At 40.1% G+C, this 15,068-nt stretch overlaps 1 protein-coding gene and 1 long non-coding RNA gene across 3 annotated transcripts; one reads left to right on the top strand and one right to left on the bottom strand.

Moving 5' to 3' along the window:
• The first annotated feature begins 178 nt into the window (after positions 1–178).
• LOC136421879 (dimethyladenosine transferase 1, mitochondrial-like) lies at positions 179–7,548 on the top strand. The gene is made up of 6 exons (XM_066409449.1): positions 179–689; positions 2,418–2,569; positions 3,433–3,541; positions 4,354–4,505; positions 5,064–5,314; positions 5,909–7,548. Exons 1-6 carry the CDS (start codon positions 530–532, stop codon positions 6,135–6,137), a joined length of 1,053 nt encoding a protein of 350 aa, XP_066265546.1. The 5' UTR covers positions 179–529; the 3' UTR covers positions 6,138–7,548.
• A 2,512-nt stretch (positions 7,549–10,060) lies between these two features.
• On the bottom strand, positions 10,061–14,860 carry LOC136421887 (uncharacterized). Of its 2 annotated transcripts, XR_010753535.1 has the most exons (4): positions 14,734–14,827; positions 13,667–13,725; positions 12,543–12,752; positions 10,061–12,045 (listed from the first exon to the last, which is right to left on the bottom strand). It is a non-coding gene; the product is annotated as an uncharacterized lncRNA (long non-coding RNA). The 2 variants fall into 2 exon arrangements; XR_010753534.1 differs by lacking the exon at positions 13,667–13,725 and having other exon boundaries at positions 14,734–14,860.
• Positions 14,861–15,068: the final 208 nt, after the last annotated feature.

Here is a 15,068-nt window from a genome sequence, read left to right as displayed (position 1 = left end):
TACAAAGTATAAACAATCATATTTTGATAATTTTTATTTTTTTTAATATAATATATATATATATTTTCTTAACACATGCAAACAGCAAAAAAATAATATTTTGATGCATATATAAAACAAGATTTTACCCCCTAGCGATACAATGTAACGTTCTCAAAAGGCTTCATTGCGCATGTCGCAAAAGGTTATCAAGGTCAGCAAAACGCAGTTTGCTGAATATTTTTCTACAAAACTGATGATAATTAGCTTTCTGTCCAAATTCGTAGCTTCATCTTTGGAGGAAAACTCTAACAGCATGCATAGATGAACCTGAGAAGGTTTGACGGCGTTTCCTTTTCTCAAAGCAGAGAAATTGTGCGGTGAACGTTTGCACGTGAGTTTTTTTCCAGTGCTGTGTGAGGTCGTTCAACTTGTCGTCTGCTGTGCATGCGTAGCTATCTGGGAATAGAGCCAGCACCAACTACAGTCGACGCTGTGGAAAGACTTCTACAACCTTTAAACAAGAGACCGGCAGAGAACTGTGACTGCAATGGCTAAAAGAGCTGCAACAGCGGTGATAAAAAGTGCCTCCACCAGGCCACCCATGCGTCTGCCCCCCCTCCCCACTATCAGGGAGATTGTCAAGCTCTACAGACTGAACGCTGTAAAACAGCTGTCACAGAACTTCCTGTTCGACACAAACTTGACAGGTAGGACACATTCGGCAGGCGTGGTTCGGTCACTGTTTTAAGAATTAGGACGTACTAGAAAGAGTTCAATTTAGTCTAGCCAGATAGTTTAAACCGTTATGTTTTCAGGAGTGTGTGTGTTTGCGTGCGCTTGTGTGTGTCTGTGTGTGTGTGTCTGTACATTGTATGTGTGAAAACATGATTACCTGAGAATGCCTACGTAGATTTTGATTTTGGATTTTATTGGAATTGCAACAGTGCAATACACGTAGGACACAGGCAGCTATTCTCGTGACCCACACACATAATATAGCCGTTTTTACACTTGGCTCGAGTGGGCACAAGATCGATGGCGTCAGGGGATCCGTACCCGAGACACTTGGGTTCTGGACCAAAAACCCTGCTGTTACGCCACACGACCCCACTTATTGTCCAGATTGATGTTTGGTAGGTCTTAATGAGACCTCAAAATGATTGTATTTTGGGTCCCCTACCTGCTTTTATGGAACTGCAGAGGCTGGTTTTGTTTCAGACTTTGAAACGGAAGGGTACTCAAGAAGATGTTGATGGATCATCATGATTTTTGGCATGTAAATAGCTTAAGTAATGATTTACGTAATCAGGAGCTGATAATGCATATGAATATCTTGTTTGCATAATTAAGGAAAATTAGTGATATGTTTATAACACTGTACATCTGACTGTGTTCCAGATAAGATAGTTAAGTCTGCAGGTAGTCTGGAGGGTGCGTATGTGTGTGAGGTTGGACCGGGTCCAGGGGGCATCACACGGTCCATCAAGTGTACAGATTCTTTTCCAGTTGATATTTATATAACACTACACATTATAGTGTTCCAGATAAGATAGTAAAGTCTGCAGGTAGTCTGGAGGGTGCGTATGTGTGTGAGGTTGGACCGGGTCCAGGGGGCATCACACGGTCCATCCTCAAGTGTACAGATTCTTTTCCAGTTGATATTTATATAACACTACACATTATTGTGTTCCAGATAAGATAGTAAAGTCTGCAGGTAGTCTGGAGGGTGCGTATGTGTGTGAGGTTGGACCGGGTCCAGGGGGCATCACACGGTCCATCAAGTGTACAGATTCTTTTCCAGTTGATATTTGTATAACTACACCTTATTGTGTTCGAGATAAGATAGTATTTTGTCTGCAGGTAGTATGGAGGGTGCGTATGTGTGTGAGGTTGGACCGGGTCCAGGGGGCATCACACGGTCCATCCTCAAGTGTACAGATTCTTTTCCAGTTGATATTTATATAACACTACACATTATTGTGTTCCAGATAAGATAGTAAAGTCTGCAGGTAGTCTGGAGGGTGCGTATGTGTGTGAGGTTGGACCGGGTCCAGGGGGCATCACATGGTCCATCCTCAAGTGTACAGATTCTTTTCCAGTTGATATTTATATAACACTACACATTATTGTGTTCCAGATAAGATAGTAAAGTCTGCAGGTAGTCTGGAGGGTGCGTATGTGTGTGAGGTTGGACCGGGTCCAGGGGGCATCACATGGTCCATCCTCAAGTGTACAGATTCTTTTCCAGTTGATATTTATATAACACTACACATTATTGTGTTCCAGATAAGATAGTTAAGTCTGCAGGTAGTCTGGAGGGTGCGTATGTGTGTGAGGTTGGACCGGGTCCAGGGGGCATCACACGGTCCATCCTCAAGTGTACAGATTCTTTTCCAGTTGATATTTATATAACACTACACATTATTGTGTTCCAGATAAGATAGTAAAGTCTGCAGGTAGTATGGAGGGTGCGTATGTGTGTGAGGTTGGACCGGGTCCAGGCGGCATCACACGGTCCATCCTCAAGGCCGATGCAGCCAAGGTGGTGGTGGTAGAACTGGACAAGAGGTTTAACGCTGGCTTACGGGTCAGTCAACTCCTTGCATGTTATTCACAACAGTCCTTAGTGGAAACACACAACAAACAAACAGCTCTATGGGTCACTTCCTCCTATCTCATTAGAAGTTAAGCCTCGCTGGTCATGTAGTTCGCCACGACTGGTAAACTCTTTTTGACCCCAGAAGCTAAAAGGAGAAGAAGCTGTCCATACTCCACACTTAAGGTCATTATAGAATTAGAAACTGGTCTAAGTGGAAAAGACCTGACAGAAATGACGTGTAACCGAGAATAATGGAAGCAGAACTTTGTAGACGCTTCAACTCGTTAAAGTATGATTATGTATGCATATGTATGTACCGGTAACTCCTTTTCTTGTGTCTACATTTGAATCATGTTAAGGGGCTACATAGTTTACATGATTTGTTTTTGTTGTAATTTTCAGCAAGACTTTGAAAGATTTTACCATTAACACTAGGATTTACAACAACAAGACAAATGAATGTTGTAGAATGCATTCATGACTGTTTTTATGAGCCTTTACTTTATTCATGAAAAGCTCACACCTGCAGACTGCATTTCATTGAGGTAATAGGTAAGCCTGGTAAGGGTCAGATAAAATATAACGAAGATGTAGATAACATGATTGAAGTCCTGGCAAGTCCATACAGATATCCTTACAGGCTTACATGTACATGGTATTGTAAAGAATAGAAAATAAAAGAAATCAAAATGAAAGTTGTCCTTTCTCAAAAAAAGAAACACATATCAAATTCAAAATAAAAGTTGTACTTTCTCCCAATAGTATTCTCCGTTTCCCATCATTCATGTACAACATGTGACAATATGCTGTGCTAATGCTATGCTGATATCAAGTTGTATTTCTGTGTCCAGCTGCTTTCAGCTGCAGCTCCTGGCCGGGTTGACATAGTGAATGATGACATCCTGACCTACAACATGGCCAAGGCCTTACCTCTAGATCTTGCAGTACCTTGGGAAGGAGGTAGGTGGCACTAGTGTATGGTCTGTCCATTGTCTCACATTCATGCTCCTTCAGTGGTGGAGAAGTAGATACAAGAATTGTCTTCTTTATATTTGATTAACCTTTCACCTGCTGATGCAGCTTTCTGGCACAAAATGTGTATTGTTAATAGTATTACGATGTAGGCAGTGCTGGAAGAATTTGAATCCCCCTGACTTTATTTTGCCAAAACTTTCTGGCTTTTGCATCCCCTTGTGAAGGTGAAAATGACATCCAAACTCTACACTTCTCGAACAATACTGTATGTTATATGTGTGAACATAGTCTACATGTTATTGTTAACTTTGTGTACTGCCAACATAATTTTCCTGCTATCATTCTTTCTGTTTTTTTTTTTTCAAATTAGGCCTTTTGTATTCATTTGTAATTTGTATGGATGACATCTGCGTGCGCATCAAATTTCATACGTTTTTGAAGAAGACAGTTCAACCATACTGTGAATTGTCCAAAGCAGCTGCAATATGATCACATCTATGCCATAAGTTGAAAAAGATATTTTCAATAAAGTCAAGTCTAAAGGCAAAGAAGAGGATGGGAAAAAAACAAAAATGAATAATTTATTATTCAGTAAACCATACTCCGTATGTTTAGTCATTTGTTCAACCTTCCTGACTACGTAGATTTCATAATAAGGGCAATCTTTTTTTGGCCAGACTTTTTTTTCATTCGCACATTTGCATAAGTTTTGGGGTTCGCAGAGGATGTCATCCATATAATCAAATCTACATAGCCTTAATAATCATACTGTGTGAATTTCAATTCTCTTTTGCCAGATCCGCCAAATGTCCACATCATTGGTAACCTCCCCTTTAATGTGTCGACCCCACTTATCATCCGATGGCTGGAGGCCCTGGCACTCCGGACCGGTCCATTCGTGTACGGGAGGACTCAGCTTACTCTGACTTTTCAGAAGGAAGTTTGTGAGGTAAATGCTGTGTTGTTATTTTATCTTTAGGCAAAAAAGATATTCGCACAAATGTCATACAGTCCATTGGTATGTTTCAGTCCTTATCATCAGTACTTATTTTTCTCTAGAGGTTAGCCTTAAGCCTGAATAAGTCCTTTCATTTTATTAGGGGGTGTCCCTGTGGTGTAGTGGTCTGCGCTTCTGTTACTTACTACATCTTGTTCTGATTACTTGGAACAAGAAAGCCAGAGTTCAACTCCCGGGTAGGACCCCACTGGACAAGAGGCGCATTGAGTCATACCAAAGACTTTATAAAAATGGTACATACTTCTGAAACAGTATGGAAGTTAAAACACACTCCACTGCCAGTGGACTAGCCCCCTGCTGCAGTGATTGCACCACAGTGTGGCCCAGGGCTATGAAACAGAGATGGGCACCACCCAATAGTAAATACACCTTATGGTGTGGGAGGATTTTAACTTTAACTAACTTAACTTTCATTGTATTATTTGTAGATGTTATACCAGAAGTCCTAAATCATTTCAGTTTGAACTGTGATCTGGCTTGTTGTTTCAGAGAATATGTGCGCCACCGCGGACCAGCCAGCGAAGTCGCCTGTCCATCATGAGCCAGTACCTCTGCCAAGTCAAGCACTGTTTCAGGATCCCGGGGAAATGTTTCGTACCCAAGCCGGACGTAGATGTGGGGGTGGTTCACTTCACCCCCCTGGTGCGTCCCAGGATCCAGGGGGTCCCCTTCAAGACGGTGGAGAAAGTGGTCAAGCACATCTTCCACCTGAGGGGAAAGTACTGCAGAAAAGGGGCTGCGTAAGTATATTTGAGTCTAGGCAGTTTCATGGAAATACATTTTGTATGTTTCACCTCACCTCACCAGTCCCATAGCTATTCAGCAGCCGTAGGGGCTGCATAACGTTCAACATAAGTGTTCCACTTTTGGCAATCCTCTGCCATTCTTCCTAGCTGGTATGTTGGCTGTCCTCACCACTGCTTTGGTTTAGCAATTAGTAAATGTGTAATCAATTTGGAGGTGTGAAATTTTCTTAAGATTCTAGTTATAGTAGTATCCAGTCCTTGATTGATTATACTGCAGCCAGGGTCCTTCACGTGGTGGACAGCAGTCGGCTTGTCTTCACTTTTAAGCCAAATATCAAATTACCATGTATTATTAATCAATCAGTAGCAACAAGAAAAAAGTATGTCATCAGAAAGACAGAGAAGGGTAAGGTCAACAGACAGATATTAGTGAGGTGCACAGAACTATGATGTATTCATCCTGTCACATGGGACAATGAAATGAAGTTCATGCATTTGCGTATTCGTGTATCCATTGTAATGGCTAGAATTATATGAATCCACAAGAAACTTATTGTTCTTTCACATAACTTTTTCTGTCTCCTCCAGGGAACTGTTCCCCCCAGAAAGGCCTGATCTTCTAGAGAACCTGTTTACCATGTCAGAGGTCGACCCCACGATAAGACCCTGGCAGCTCACCATGTCAGAGTGGGACAGACTAGCGCATGCCTACTGGGACATTTGTCAGAGAGAGCCATGGGTCTCTAACTACGACTTCAGGGCACCGAAATGGGAGAAGTTTGAAATACCAACATTGCCAGCAGTTGGAGAGAGATGAACATGAGAAGAACGTGTCAGAAGTGTTGTTTGTACTTGGACATTTGTCAGAGAGAACCCTGGGTCTCTGACTATGACTTCAGGGCACCGAAATGGGAGAAGTTTGAAATACCAACATTGCCAGCAGTTGGAGAGAGATGAACATGAGAAGAACGTGTCAGAAGTGTTGTTTGTACTTGGACATTTGTCAGAGAGAACCATGGGTTTCTAACTACGACTTTAGGGCTCCGAAATGGGACAAGTTTGAAATCCCAACATTGCCAGTTACTGGAGAGAGATGAACATGAAAAGAAGCTGACAGAAGAGACACCATTGTTTGTACTGGGGCATCTTCCCAGAAGAGATGTATAGTGTTGTGTGTACTGGGACATTTGTCAGACAGAACCATGGGTCTCAAACTACGGCTTTAGGGCTCCGAAATGGGAGAAGTTTGAAATACCAACATTGCCAGTGACTGGAGAGAGATGAACATGAGAAGAATCGGTCAGAAGAGACACCATTGTTTGTACAAGGACATCTTCCCAGAAGAGATAGTGTTGTTTCTATACTTGGACATTTGTCAGAGAGAACCCTGGGTGTCTAACTATGACTTCAGGGCACCGAAATGGGAAAAATTTGAAATACCAGCACTGCCATTGGTTGGAGATAAATGTACATAACGTCAGAAGAGACAGTGCTGTTTGTTTGTATGTACTGTCATAAAGAACCATGGGTCTTTAAAGGAGTCCTAAACTCCAGAAGGTGGTGTTATTTTCCACTAGATTATGTATCAATGAATACATAATCAGCCGACTTTTTACAGAATTCTGCTTATGGTGAATTACACAAGGTGTGTTTTTTAAAACAATGTGATACTCACTAGACTCTTGCAGACCCTACCCATGTATTCCCTATGTGTAAACATACATCCTTAATGAGTATTTTCGGCATACATGTAGATGAGGGGGGTTAAGCACAATAAGGAGGCCAATTATCATCTATTGGAAAATAACTCCCCCCTCTGGACTTTAGGACTCCTTTAACAACAACTTCAGGGCACAGAAGATACATGTATATTTGTTCTTGTATTGAAGCATTTTTATCTAAGTGTAAGAAGGAACATACTAGTAAATGGGTTTATGAGAGAAAGATGGATGAAATAAGCACTTAAGCCAGAAGTTTGGAGACATGAAAACTATATAAGAAGAGATTGTGTTGCTTGTCCTGGACATTCAGTACAAATAAACCCTGAGTTTCTAAGACAGGTCGGAAAATCCACCTACAAGCTGCAATTAGTAGATAATCATTTATGAGTACATTTAACCATAGAAAAATTGCAACTGTTCAGGTCGGATAATTCAGACTTTCTGTTTGTAACTATGATTTGGCTAAGAGGAAACACACATGTATCAATAAAGTTTGTGTAACTTTCACTTGCATCAAACAGAGTTTAATTTGTCGTTCACAATTTTTGTAGTAGAATGTAGTTTCGAATAAGTGCACAGTTAGATAAGACATTATATTTGAGCATCAAATTATCACACCACGAAAAGTGCATATTCTTGACGTGGAGAAAGTTGTATAGGATTCATGAAGTTAAAATTTGCAGCAGTCAATACTCAATATAGGTATGACATCAGAGAATGTTGCCAGTTCCCTGTAGAAATTTTCTACTATTTCCAGATCTAGAAAGGAGGAGCCATCTGTTTCACATTATGTGACTGTCTAGGTAGAGAGGGGCCATTCATTTCATGTGGTATGAACGATCTGGGAAGGAGCATCCATTTGACATCGGATAGAGGGTCTTAAAAAGGAGGGACCATCCATTTGACATGTTTGTAAAGACCAGCATAACTCCAGAAGGCTTGGATGGATTGTCTTGATATTTAGTAGGTGGGTAGGTCTTGATGAGACTAGGAAATGATTAGATTTTGGGTCCCCTAGCGGCTTGTTACGGTACTGCAGCGGAACTTCCTGTTTCGATATCTTGTGTTCTGGACAAGCAATGGAACTGATTTTTGAGTGGTAGATAGCTCTTTGGACAGAGAGTATTGGTGTAGGTTTTGGCCCCCTAGCAGCTTTTTTGGAACTGCAGGAGCAGGTTTTGGTTCAGACTTTGAAAGGGAATAACTCAAGAAGGGCTTGATGGATGGTTATGATTTTTTGTAAGTAGATAGCTTGAGTGATGATGTACATGATTAGATACTTATTATGCAAATCAGTATCTAATTTGCATGATCTATGAGGAAAGTTTATACATCCGCCAAATGCCACGATAGGACTCTGAAACATGTGACATATATAACTGAAGAAGAGAGAAATATTAATAGATATCAATTATGCAAATGAAGACCTCATTTGCATAATTAATGAGAAAATACTATAACTCAAGATGGGCTTGATGGATGGTAATGATTTTTGGTATGTAGATAGCTCACATGATGCTTTGTATGATTGGACGATAAGTATACAAATTAGATTCTAATCTGCATAATTAATGAGACAATTTTAAAAACCGGCTGTGTTCCTTGATTTGACTATTGACATATGTGACATTTGTTACTAAGGAATTTTGATTGATAAAAAAATATACAAATGTAGGCCTAATTTGAATAATTGATGAGAAACTACTATAATTCCATACGGGTAAATGATGGCAATTACATACTTGTGTCATTTGGAAGTTATGTGAATGTGAACATCGTTTAATCAAATATGCTAATAAGGACCCCATTTGCATAATTCATGATAGATGTTACTTTGTTAGCATAACCTCTTTGTTAAGCTCATACTTTTGTTTTTTGGGTGAAGAAGATCAACTGGTATGATTTATAATTGATGACAAACACTCCTGATATGTCAGTCATAAAGGTTAAGATCATTTGGTGAAGGTATGAGGTCGTGGAACTCTAGTTGGGAATGGGGAAACCCTTAAAGACTACCAAAGGGGTTTGACGTTTTGAGGCTTATATGACCTTGAATAAGACATTGTGACCATGTTAAACAAAGAATTGCAATATTTAAGACATTTCTCTGAAATACAATTATGGGATATTAGCCGTAAATTGAATATGTTTGGTTTGCATTTCACCAAAGAAGTGGTCGAGTCTACATTTCCTGTAAATGGTCACTTTCTGAAAGGATCTGAGCACATCCAAATTTAAATCCTATTTTGTAAAACAATAAGACATGAAACATAAGCAACAGCCGTATGTATAGATATAACATTATACAGAATACAACATGGTGTATTCCGTATCACCCAAGCTACCAGCCCGTCTGTGGGTTATGACCGGAGAGGGATCTGACCCACAGGAGGGCTGGGACCGAGGGTGATGCAGAATAGACTGTGTTGTATTTCATTTACATGTAATGTCATACCCAACCTGGAAAACACACATTTCAATGCGAAATGTTCCAGAAGTTGAGAAAATTTGGTGTCTTTAACAAAAACTTTTAACAGCTGGAATTCATTCTCCGAATTCAGTATTTGAATTTTATTACAGCGTCGGACTCGAAATGCATTGGAAATATTCTATGGAAGCCCAAGGGATAAAAGTAGAAGCCCATGTGATAACCCAAGTTATCACCTGGTCTGGAACACTCGAATCAAACGTTTTTGCGGCCCAGGTATGACATAACGTTAATTATCACACAATGCGGAACACCCTTATCGAACATTTTTGCAGCCCAGGTATGACATGCAATGTATGTCATGTAAATCTATTTATCCAAAATAAGGCTGCAACAGTGAATGCTACGGTGATTAACATGATCTATTCATGTGATATGCTGGAATCTAATCATTCCAAACGTCTGGAAGTAATCTCTGAATCTTAAACAGTTGTAGAGATTGAATTGTATTGATTAAGTAAGTATAGAACATTTCTAAAAATAACAGTGATATTGCCAAAGTCAGTAGCCAGTAAAGCCAAAGATGAGCTATTTCATAAAAACACCATTTCTTTATTGATTTTGAAAATCACTGTAACGTTACATGATGTTTCCGTTACTTCATATCATAGCTTTACATCATTGCATGGTGCGTAACTAAGTATGTAACATGCCAATAGCTCCATAAGTCACCGATTGAACATGTAATAGATTTTATATTGATATACACATGTACATACTGAATATCATTCTGATTGACACTCTACATCCAAGGCATCATTAATTTCATTTCTTCATCACAGTGGGATAATCTTTACAAACTCATCCTACATCCACAACACGGCTAGATAATTTGACCCCTTCAGTTCCAGCTTTTACATACCTTTCGTCTACCAAGTTCACCAATTTAGTACCAATCGTTGAAGAATCATGATATTAAAATTAACGAAGTTACCATCGATAGAATGTTTTTCAGAATCTCTTTTAAAACATTTTGGGGACAAAAGGCACGGTCTAATCTGGTCTAATAAATGATCAAGCCATAAATTCTTTACCTGGAATGACTTGGCATATTAATAAAAAAAGGTAAGTCGTGCTTGCTGATGTAACACCTCTTGCCTACCCAGGCATGGATCCAATTAAAATCAAGATAATGAACCCAATCAAGATAATGAACCCACACGTACAGCCAGACATTCCTATCCTTGGCGCTGGACACCTTTCAAATATAGTCGAACATTCCTGTCCTTGGTGCTGAACACCATCCACACTTAGCCAAACATTCCTGTCCTTGATGCTGAACACTTTCCACATGTCGCCAAGCATTTTTGTTTCTGACTTCTATCCACAACTAACCAAACATTCCTGTCCTTGGTGCTGAACACTTTCCACATGTCGCCAAGCATTTTTGTTTCTTAACTCTATCCACAACTAACCAAACATTCCTGTCCTTGGTGCTGAACACTTTCCACATGTCGCCAAGCATTTTTGTTTCTTAACTCTATCCACAACTAACCAAACATTCCTGTCCTTGGTGCTGAACACTTTCCACATGTCGCCAAGCATTTTTGTTTCTTAACTCTATCCACAACTAACCAAACATTCCTGTCCTTGGTGCTGAACACTTTCCACATGTCGCCAAGCATTTTTGTTTCTTAACTCTATCCACAACTAACCAAGCATTCCTGTCCTTGGTGCTGAACACTTAACACATGTCGCCAAGCATTTTTGTTTCTTAACTCTATCCACAACTAACCAAACATTCCTGTCCTTGGTGCTCAACACTTTCCACATGTCGCCAAGCATTTTTGTTTCTTAACTCTATCCACAACTAACCAAACATTCCTGTCCTTGGTGCTGAACACTTTACAGATGTAGCCAAAAATTCCTGTCCCTGGTGTTTAACACCTCCCACACAAAACATTTCTTCTTGATTCTTAACATTGGTGGTGGAGGCCAAACCTGAAGTAAAACTCCAGCTGGACAATCCTTGGCTTACAATACACGTTTGTCACGCGGCGGACATGATAGAAAGAAGACGAGGCAAATGAGGCAAAGAAGCAAAAATAGTGTACAGCTTTAGTTTTCCTCCTAAATCGCATTAAGTCTTAAAATGTGATATCCAAGTAATCAAATTATAACTAATGAAATGCCCAAAAAAAGATGCAGAAATTTAGAGCTTCGAGAAATGCAAAATAAAAACATAGAAATGCAAATATTTGACAGTCATGCAGCCACTTCCTCTTTGGTCGATTCTCTAATTATCAGATAATCATTGGCTAAACTGCTAATTGTGATTGACAGTTAGAATTGGTCTAATGTTTGCTACAAGGGCCTTGTTTTCATTCTATCACGTCCGCCGCATGAGAAAGGTCTATACAAGGAGATGAGGAAGTCGTTGGTCTCGGCATCTCGGGGCATGGCGCGGGTACCACCGCCTGCACGACAGGTCGCGGCCGCTTCTCTGAAGCTCGGCTTTATTTCGAACACCTTGTAGCAGATGCCACGGCATTCCGTATAGCCTCATGGCCAAGACACTGTGGAAAATGTAACAGACACTGGGATAGTACAGAATGTCATTGACCTGATCAAAATTGTATGTAACATTCGATAATAGTTTTTCATCGGAATACGGTATAGCCTATATCAGACTTTTCATTTTGTGATCGATGTATGTTTGTGTGTATAGTACAGTACGCTCATCGGTTTACAAAGACGAAAACTGTTGAAAGGTATAGACCCCACTATTTACACCATGAATATTCGGGTGAACTTCTTATGTACTGTAAATACAGAAACATTCGCGGTGGTTTTATGTTCGCTGTTTTCACGGCGACCGTTTCACCGCAAACTTAAAACCACCACAAACATTTTTGTCCAATACTGCAGCAGTATGTGACTATAGTGCTGCTGCAAACTTAAAACCACCGCAATCACCTTAGCGCAAAATAACAACCACGCTAACTTGAATGCATTTCCAGTAGGTGAAATCACATCTTGAAACATCAGAACACAGGGTAAGTGGTAGCCTTACCTTTATCTGACTTGCCCCGAATGTTCGTCTGAGGACGCTCAGGTGGTTCTGCAATGTTTGGATAGATCGGCCCTACAGACCAAAGGACTTCTAGCGAGGGACCGGAGGTCCAAATGGCCTGAGACCCGGAGTCTCCTGGCAAGATAGGCCCCATCTTCCCCAAAGGCTCGGTCATGTTGGGAGGGTTAAGTCCCACAGGTCTCACCGTACCTGGAGAAACAAATGACACACATCTGGAATTTCACGAAAAGTTACAAAATCCATACCTGCATGCTGAATACAGTATCATAGAAATACATCGTTCCTGTGCTCAGTTATTCTCTTTGAAATATTCAGTTTGCTAAGTTGAGAACCATTGAATCTCAAGCCTGATTTTTTCCATTCTTCAAAATTGCAGGTTATTTAATTTTCATTTTTCTACTGCAATCTTGAAAATCTTACTGCAGACTGCTGGCACAGTTTTTCAAACACTGCGCATGATTCATATCTAATAATACTATTCAACTTCACTTGACTTCCAAATGCCACAATAATGAAATTCCCATATTTCGTTACAATGGAATAAGTTTTTTCTTATCAATCATGCAAATTAAGTCTCCATTTGCATAAGTGATATCTATCAATATTCCTCTCCATCTCAGACACAGGCAGTTACATGCAGTGCATGTAGGAAGCCACATCCTAACATCTGCTTGGAGTCCTTAATTGGAACATTTTGTGAAACGTTTTGTGAAACGGAACAGTTAACTAAAGATAAATGCATATACAAGTCTTGTTAGACCTCATCTAGAGTACTCCAGCACTGCCTGGCACCCTCACCACAAAGAGCATATTTCTAAGCTAGAAGCTGTTCAGAAAACAGCGGCCAGATTTGTCACAAACTCATACTACACTCCAATTTGAGGTGGGATACTTTAAAGAATAGAAGGACAGCAAATAGACCCACATTACTGCAGAGAGCAAGACACCACAAGATAGCCCTACCGGTCAAAACTCATTTGATGCCTGCCCCACGACAATCGCGACACTCAAATCAAAATTTATATAAGGCTCTACCAAAATTTATATAAGGATTATAGAATACTCATTTTCCCCTTAAACCGTGAGAGACTGGAATTCACTACCTCAGGACGTCACAGACACAGCTGATCCTCCCAAGTTCAAGGAGGCTGGTCTCCTGCACCTGCGAGGACAATAACAGCGCATCACACACCCCTGGGCGCTTTACCCCAACAAGAGGGGTGTTGCCCAGTACCCAATCAAGATCAAGAACCAGGCATCAAACACCAGGTGGTTTAAAGCAGTTAAACAAAGGACGACACTTCTCCTAATATCTGCTTGGGGAAACCTGATCAGCGCACACCCAACAAAGGTTACGAGATTAATGACTTGTTCCACAATTCTGTCAAGATAGGGGTATTTTCTGAGATATTATATCACCTATCAAAACAGCTACGGTGTAATCTTTTTACAGCTTGCATACACAACACATTTGTACAAATTTCTCAACATTCCAAACTGTGCAAATGTTATGGTATGTAGAACCATTTTTCGATGGAACTGACAAACGTTCGGGTCATTTTGCCCCATTTTGGTATATTGACCATTGCTTAGGGGTGAAAAAGTTTTTGTTTTTTATTTCAAAATTGGGCAAAAATCAATGCGCGCACTGATGTCGTCCAGAAAATTTACTTGCTGTGGCCATCTTTTGACAATGGTAAGTCCGAATTTGATTCTGAAAAAAAGTGTCTTGCTCCACAAGCAAAGCTCTATCAGGTCCCACCATTTACGTTCTCCTTAAGCCTTGGCAAATTTCTTGTCTGATCATGCCACCAATAGATTTTTATGGGCAATGAAATTTAAAAAAAAACTTGCGTCTGACCCTACTGTCCCTGTCCTAGGTGCTGAATATGCAGTGATACTCAATATGTTTCAGACTGTTGATAATTTGCTATAAAGACAGCTAGTCCCCACAATAAAAGACACTATCATATCAACTTACAAAGAGAGAATGGTACTATCACACGCCCCCCTCCCAACTCCTCATATTGGACGCTCCTATATTGGCTTATTGCATCATTTGTTTTGTTTACGTTACTTTTTCTGAAATTAATCACCTCACTTCAAATTTACGGGATCATAACATTTCATAGAAGAAGCAGCCCAAACCTCTTTTTTCTGAGGTACAAACCTTTCCTTTTACTACTCCAGTCACGTCTATCAAGGAAATCTGTCTTCCAAGTCGCTTGCCTGTGTAGCTAGCCCGTCAGACCGGAAGTTCACCGGCATGTCGGGAAATATTCAAATCTTTGTATCCAAATATTCAAACACATATTGTATAATCTGCTGTTGTTTTGTTTCTAATAATATTTCTATTGAGGGTAGAGTGCCACATGTCAGAAGAAGAAAAAAAAACAAAAGATCAGAAAACGTTATGATTCTAAACCCTAACATCTGCTTGGAGATGAGTTCATTAGCATAATGCATGCTAAAAAAAACTACTCAAGCAACTGGATAAAATTTTGA

The sequence above is a fragment of the Branchiostoma lanceolatum genome, chromosome 1 (assembly GCF_035083965.1).
Source record: "Branchiostoma lanceolatum isolate klBraLanc5 chromosome 1, klBraLanc5.hap2, whole genome shotgun sequence".
Classification (NCBI taxonomy): domain Eukaryota; kingdom Metazoa; phylum Chordata; class Leptocardii; order Amphioxiformes; family Branchiostomatidae; genus Branchiostoma; species Branchiostoma lanceolatum.
The sequence above is the reverse complement of the archived record's forward strand: the minus strand, read 5'-3'. Positions and strand labels throughout refer to the sequence as shown.